The sequence below is a fragment of the Solanum dulcamara genome, chromosome 6, assembly GCF_947179165.1.
Source record: "Solanum dulcamara chromosome 6, daSolDulc1.2, whole genome shotgun sequence".
Classification (NCBI taxonomy): domain Eukaryota; kingdom Viridiplantae; phylum Streptophyta; class Magnoliopsida; order Solanales; family Solanaceae; genus Solanum; species Solanum dulcamara.
In genome coordinates this window covers 3,238,820-3,246,259 of record NC_077242.1, presented here as the reverse complement: position 1 = coordinate 3,246,259, position 7,440 = coordinate 3,238,820, and the positions used below count along the sequence as shown (strand labels likewise).

The 7,440-nt window shown below is 34.7% G+C and overlaps 1 protein-coding gene across 1 annotated transcript; it reads left to right on the top strand.

Annotated features, from left to right (window-relative positions):
* The first annotated feature begins 1,815 nt into the window (after positions 1-1,815).
* Positions 1,816-7,020, top strand: LOC129891942 (protein GRAVITROPIC IN THE LIGHT 1-like). The gene is made up of 3 exons (XM_055967435.1): positions 1,816-2,127; positions 2,225-2,339; positions 5,348-7,020. Exon 3 carries the CDS (start codon positions 5,348-5,350, stop codon positions 6,713-6,715), a length of 1,368 nt encoding a protein of 455 aa, XP_055823410.1. The 5' UTR covers positions 1,816-2,127; positions 2,225-2,339; the 3' UTR covers positions 6,716-7,020.
* The last annotated feature ends 420 nt before the right edge of the window (positions 7,021-7,440 follow it).

The following is a 7,440-nucleotide window of genomic DNA, read 5'->3' as shown; positions in this document are numbered from 1 at the left end:
ATTAAAATTCTGTTAAAAAAACCTAAAATATTCTCGAACTATTGAAAATGGTACAAAAAGGCCTCATCCATCTATTGGGCCTAAAATGTCCTTGACATCCACCTTTGAATCCAAAAATGACATTTTTTCTTTAACAGAAAGGAGTATTTTAAGCTCAATAGATGGATGATGATATTTTTGTACCTTTTTAATAGTTCGAGGACATTTTATGTCATTTTTCGATGACTATATGAAACAATCATTAATGATACCATATCAGTATATGATGGTTTTATGGAGAAGTAGCTGAAGGATTAAAGTAGACATTAATGATATTGACGGTATATAGATATACCGTGGTGGTATCATTGAGGACTGAAGTAACTTCAATGATATTATGTCAGTATATGATACTCCGACAGTATCTTGGTCGCGAATCTCATGCTTTGGGGGTATGAATTGTAAATGAGTATTTATTTGTAATTATTTTGCTTTTATGAGGCATGAACTTAGTTTTTTTCCTACATACAATGTCTTGGAAAATGTAATAGGAAATGACTAGGGGTGTTAAAATGGGCCTAAATATAGGTAACCCGTCCAAACTTTTATGGGTTGGGCTCAACATAATGTGTATTATGTTCAATTTCAACTAATTCAAGCCTTAATCAATTTAAAAAAAAATCTTCAATTGAGCCCAACTTAATCTCCAATTTCAACTTCTTTTAAGGCTTTTATTTGCATTGGTGTAATGTATGTTCTCATATTAAAGGTATGAATTACTATCTATTTTATATATTTTAGGATTAAGCTATCAATTTGTAATTTTTTTTTTTGAGTTGAAATTCAAATTGTAGTTGTAAAAGATAAATAATAATATGTTAAAATTATTGAGATTAATCGGGTCATGATCCAATCCAAATTTTAGCCCAATTGAGCCCAAAGTAAATTTGGGCGGGTCATGATCGAATCCTATTTTTATTTCAACCCATTTTAATATTTTCAATTTCAATTCAACCCGCCTATTTGACACTCCTAGAAATGACTACTAACTAATGATAAGGGTAAATTAGGAACTAAGTGTAAATTATCTCTTGATTTCATAAATTGAACAAATATTGTTGAACATCTATTTTTCCTATAGTGGACAATTAAAGTTGGACGGAGGGAGTATATTTTTTATTCACATGTGAGTATTTAAATAATAATTTATATATTTTTATAAATTATTTTTTTTAATCATGATTAAATGGTATATGTAATTAGTTTGATTTTTAACTATTGTGATTGAATTAATTCATTTGGTGTGAATACAAAATGACGTGTGTAATTATCAGTTGTTATAGTTTTTTTTTTAATCAAATGATATAAATTTTGACTAATATTTAAATATGTATTTTTTCATCATATTGATATAAAAAAAATTTATAATTTTTAATACTTTTGATATTTTTATAATGTTCAAAATTTTATTTTAAAATATTAAATTAATATAATATAATTTAATTTTAAAAATTAATTAAATTAGTTGTCAGAAAACACAATGTAACAATTAAAAGGATGGAGGGAGTTTTTAACTTCTTTCTTTTTCTTTATTTTAAACGTTTCAAAAACCTCCACCTTATGTTCCTCCTGAGCACATACACCTGTGTGAATAAAGCGGTGCGTCAGTAGTAAATATCCAATTACCAAATGACCCTTCATCCAGCTAAGATCCCATCCATACAAAACCCACAAAACCCACGTAGAATTACCCTTAGACGGGACAATTCCGTCATTTAATATTCCATAAATTGACCCCCAACCAAAAAATCTGAGTATTTTAAATTCCCAATGCCTTAGTTGTCCAACACTTGCCCATTTTCCCTGGTCTTTTTCCTATTTGCCCTCTTTCTCTCCATTTTCTCACTTTAACTCTATATTTCTTCTCCCTCGAGCTCCGGTTTTTTCTCTGTTCCCTAAAACACCCACCAATCCCTCACCATCATCATTTTCTCCTCAAATAGCCGTTGAAGATTCTCAATCATTAAAATCTCTCCCTCATCAATGCCGCCTTTCTACTGAAACGGAATTTTTTTTTTCTGTATGTGTAGTCGATCATTCGAACTTTAGAGTTTTGTTGCCGTACAGAAAAGAATTTTTTCCTTGGAGGTATCGTGTTTAGATTTTATTTAATATATGTGATATCAATGAAAACTTTTTTTCCGATTTCTTAATTTTTTTTTGGTTCGTTGAATTTGGTATACAGAGTGAAAATAGGTTGTTTACGAATGGAGGATTATGGTGTTTTTGTGCTTCATTGAGATTCGTGCACGAGACTTGAATATTCTCCAGTTTTTTTCTGAAGGTTTCGCCCAAAAAAGGTAAGTAACTTTGAATTTTTTTTCTGTGAGATTACTGTAATAGAACAATGAATGGTGATTTGATTAGTTGATGAGTTATTTAGTTTTAGTGTAAATCTTTTATTCTGCACCCGCATGTAGAGAATCAGTAGTTATTGGTATGCCTTGTTAAAAGGGTGCACGTTTAGGTCTTATTGTTGTGTTTGCTTCACTGTATGCGACCTTACAGTAGCTTTACCATGTGCCCCATTACTGTTTCCGATCACGTGACTTGCTGTTGGGATGTTTTGGCACCTGAAAATGGTGTCACGTGACCTGCTGCTACTGTGGGGAAACATTTTATGGGAAATTAGCTTTTGAGTTTTGGCCGTTGGATTATTTGGGCTCGAGTATCGAGGAGGCAAAGTAAGTCCAACGGACATTTATGTGCCTTTGGATGGTGTGTGAAATCAGAGTTCTGAAAAATATCAGGGCCCACGTGATTTCTTTTCAGAATGCTGAGTGACGTGTGATGAAATTAATACTATATGCAGTGGTAGTTGGTGGGGTTAGATCGGCGATGTTATATGTGGTGGATTATTGGTCTGTTAAGGTCTCTCATGTTCAAAAGATATGTATATGTGGTCATATCAGGAGCGACAGGATTAGAAACAAGATTATTCGGGATAAGGTAAGAGTGGTTTCGGTGGAAGACAAGATTCGGAAAATGAGATTGAGATGGTTTGGGCATGTGAAGAGGAGAGACATAGATGCCCCAGTGAGGAGGTGTGAGAGCTTGATCATGGATGGTTTCAGGAGAGTTAAGGATAAGCCGAAGAAATATTGGGGAGAGGTTATTAGAAAGTACATGGCGCAATTACAGCTTATCGAGTATATGACCCTAAATAGAAGGGTGTGGAGACCCACATTAGGTTAGAAGGCTAGTACATAGTCTCGTTTTTTTCCCTATTAGTAGGCGCATTAGCGCACTATAATTTCTTGTGCTTTGATTTCTGTTATTATCTATTACTTTTTGTACTTTGATTATTTTATTTTATCATTGTCGTTCTCGTGATTTGCTTTCTCATATATGTCCTATCTAACCTTTTTTATGCTTTTATTTAGCCGAGGGTCTTTCGGAAATAGCTGTTATCTTGGTAGGAGTCAGATCTGCGTATACTTTACCCTCCTTAGAACCCACGTTGTAGGATTTCACTGGGTTATTGTTATTGTATGCAGTGGATAGTTTAACTGGTTAATACTTTGCTTTGAAAAATTATATTATTTATATATATATACAAAAAGTAATACGAGTTATATCGAAAAATTTCGTATATATTAAATCTGAAATATTTTTGACAAAATTTCTGGTTTGCCACTGAATATATGAGTCCATAACTGTACTATGATGTGCTATGAACATGGGCCCTGTACCTGTTCATGTGTGGTGACACGTCTAAAGTTTAAAACTTTTGGAAGAATATTCAGTACTTTTTTTTAGGGTAATTGGACTATTATCTAATTTAGTACAAGCCAAGCATTATTGGGTTTGAGTCTTTTAATTGGATTAATTTTGTGGTAGGTGTTGGTCAAAGAATTTTAAAGTGGAAAATTAATGCGTCTTAAAAGGACTTAGAAGTGTGTAAGGCAGTAGAAATGCGTGTTTGTTTGGTTTAACTTTGGTGTGAATGGTGTGAGCACAAAGTCTTGCGTGAATCATGGTCTAACTGTGCCTTGGGGGATGCGTGGGATGATCATTATCCCATTGTTTTTGGTTCTCAACTGTCTGTTATGTTTTTGATATTTGTTTTTGAAACTTTGAATTGAAAATCCCACTGGGGGTGAATTCTTTTTCACCAGGCATTTTATTTTCACGACAAATCTGAAATTTCTAGTTTAGGATGAATTAGAGAAAAGGTGAAAGAGACATTTTTTTGAAACGAATCAAAAAGAAAGTAGGATAAATAAATTGAAATGAGGGAGTATTTAATATGCTGATTATGGAATTTAGAACACATAAAGTTCAAATTTAGGGTTTGTTTGTTGGCTATCCTTAATTTTTTTTCATGTTCTCCATCCCCAAGATTTTGGGTTTGATTGGATGTTTTTGGGATAATTTCTTAGGTTAGTGGGCCTTGCCTAATCCCAATTAGGCCGGCAATCTTTGCTGTCCCATAAAGATCTTTAATAGTATGCATTATCTATTAATGAGGTTGTTTTCAAATGATTCTGTCCAAAGATTTACTTTTTAAGAGTAGTCAATAGGGGTGGGGGGTCTGAAAACTTAGCTATATGGATGGCTAAGTATTGGAGTACTATTGCTTAGGACTTAGGAGTATGGGTTTCTCATCCCTATGGCAAAACTGCATTAATTCAGTAACGTTTTTATGCTATGATTTGTTGTCATATGTACATTGATGTGGCGCATGTCTTTGGCTTGGCTATTGATTGGGGAATTTATACTTTTCTTTAAGTTTGGCAGAGGCTGATAAGTTATTAATATTTTTGGGTCAAATCATGCCGCTTCAAAATTATTAAGTTCTATAATAATATTGAACTGCAGTAGTTCTTTATGTTCCCAACTAACCATTTTTATATCCAGTCCCCAACAAGATGCTATCTTGTATCTTTTTATATAAAAAAGGATTTTTGAACGTGTAATGTATATGTGCCTTTTAATTGTGAGATATTTTTTTCAAACTTTTTTTTCGTTTTTCTTCTATTTCTCTGTTCATACTTTACTCTTCTTCCAATTAACTCTACTTTTTGAACTTGCAAAAGGGAGATTGAGAGGCCACAGGGCAATACTCAAATAGCTAACAAAAAGAAATTCCAATTGCCTTTAATTATCCTCGATTCAAGAGTTAAAAGTGTGTTACTTTTTTCATTAGCTGTAACATGCTAATCATTTGGTAGATAGTTGCCATTGCCATCATTTTATTCCTTTTCTCTCTTTAAATAACACTGTTATTGGCATTAGCCTGAAATGATTATGTTCCTCCAACCTAATATGGTATAATATTAGTTTCACAACCTCATTTTTGCTTCAGATGGATTCAGTTAATCGTTCTGCTGTGACCCCAAGTAAGAGCAAATTGGCTCGTACGTTTGCTAAGGTTTTGCACATTCGAGCTCTCACAGGAAGAAACCAGACGCTCAAATTCAGTGAACATGTCAAGGAGGATGTCGTAAAGAATGACGCAGTGAAAAGCGAGTTACTCAAGAAAACACAGTTCAAGTCCTTCAATGAAGAAGATGAAAAGCTTCAAAAAGCAGCTGCAGAAGCTTTTCTTGCCAAGCTGTTTGCAAATGTCTCAGCTGTTAAGTCGGCATATGCCCAATTGCAGTTTGCTCAGTCTCCATATGATCCCGATGGAATTCAATCTGCTGATGAGTTGGTGGTGTCCGAGCTGAAAAACTTGTCTGAATTGAAACAGTGCTTTGTGAAGAAGCAGTTCGATGAGTATTCCCCAGAGAAAACTCTCCTTTTGGCTGAAATTCAGGAGCAGAAGAGTGTTTTGAAGACGTATGATATCATGGGAAAGAAGCTGGATTCACAGCTCAAACTCAAGGAATCAGAAATTATGTTTCTTCGAGAGAAACTGACCGAGGCTAATAAAGAAAACAAGCTTCTTGAGAAAAGATTGAATGCCAGCGGGCCTGTGTCTCCTTTGGACAATCTTCATTTTTCAAGCTTGAGCCCCAGCCATTTTATCATGTTCCTCCGGCAGACAATTAGGTCTATTCGAAGCTTTGTTAGGTTGCTGAGCAAGGAGATGGTATATGCTGGGTGGAAGTTAGATGATGCAGCCAGTTCCATTGAACCCGGTATAGAGTTCTTGAAAGCAAATGACATATGTTTTGCTTTTGAGTCATTCGTTTGCCGAGAGATGTTTGATGGTTTCAATTGTCCAAACTTTTCGATCTCAACCGAGCCCCTGTCCGAGCAGAAGAAGCGGCAAAGGTTGTTCTTTGACAGATTCACGGAGCTAAGATCTGTGAAGCCAGCTGATTACTTAGCCTGGAAACCCAAATCAACATTTGCAAGATTCTGTCGTGCTAAGTACCTGAAACTAATCCACCCCAAGCTGGAAGACTCCATTTTCAGCAACCTGGATCAAAGAAACATACTCAATTCGGGTGAGTATCCCGAGTCAACTTTCTTTTCCACATTTAGCGAAATGGCTAAGCGCATTTGGTTACTACACTGCCTGGCTTTCTCCTTCGATCCCGTAGCTTCAATCTTCCAATTGAGCAGAGGATGTCGATTTTCGGACGTTTACATGGAAAGTCTGAATGAAGAAGCATTCTTATCATGGGACGGATCGCCAGAAACCGAACCTCGTGTAGGCTTCACGGTGAATCCTGGTTTCAAGATTGGTAAAACTGTCATTCAGTGTCAAGTTTACCTATGTTGACGAAGAAATGGTAAATTGAGGAGGTGCATCAGATTCCTTCGTTAACAAATGGACCCACAACACAACACATCAAGGATGACAACTTTTATATATATATTTTTTTTAAATGTTGTGAATGGGAACAAACAGACCAGGATTGTGGGGGGCATGGCATGGCTTTTCAATAAAGGGAAAGCGCGTTGATGAATTTTTGTGTCTGTGGAAACTTGGAATAGTGTTACCAAACATTGTCTTTGTTTTTATATGTTTGTTTGGTTGGAAAATGTATTACTATTAGTAGTAGTAATGCTTTTTTAAGTAGAAAATTCATTCCTCCAATTTTGTTTATATTAGGAGAGGGATGGTGGAAGAATCTTAGCTGTGTACATTATTTGATTAATATGATTCGGCTAATATTATATTTGATAATAATGTTTGTGTTTTGCACATTTGGAGTGTTGTTTTATTCTATATCTGACGTACATCTGTTATTGTACAATTTCTGCACTCATGGTTTTATTAAGTTATTTATTTCTACTCCAGAGTTTTTTGGTTTCGACTCTTACATGTGGAGCTTCGTTGGGGCAGGTCACTTCTCAAAAATTAATGATTTATTTTACTTGAGTTGAGAATTTTTGCGAAAATAACCTTTGACCACCATAAGTAAGGTTAAAATTTGTGTACATTCTATTATCTCCAAACTCTATTTTATTATTGTGTGGAATAGGATTAAAATTTATGTACAT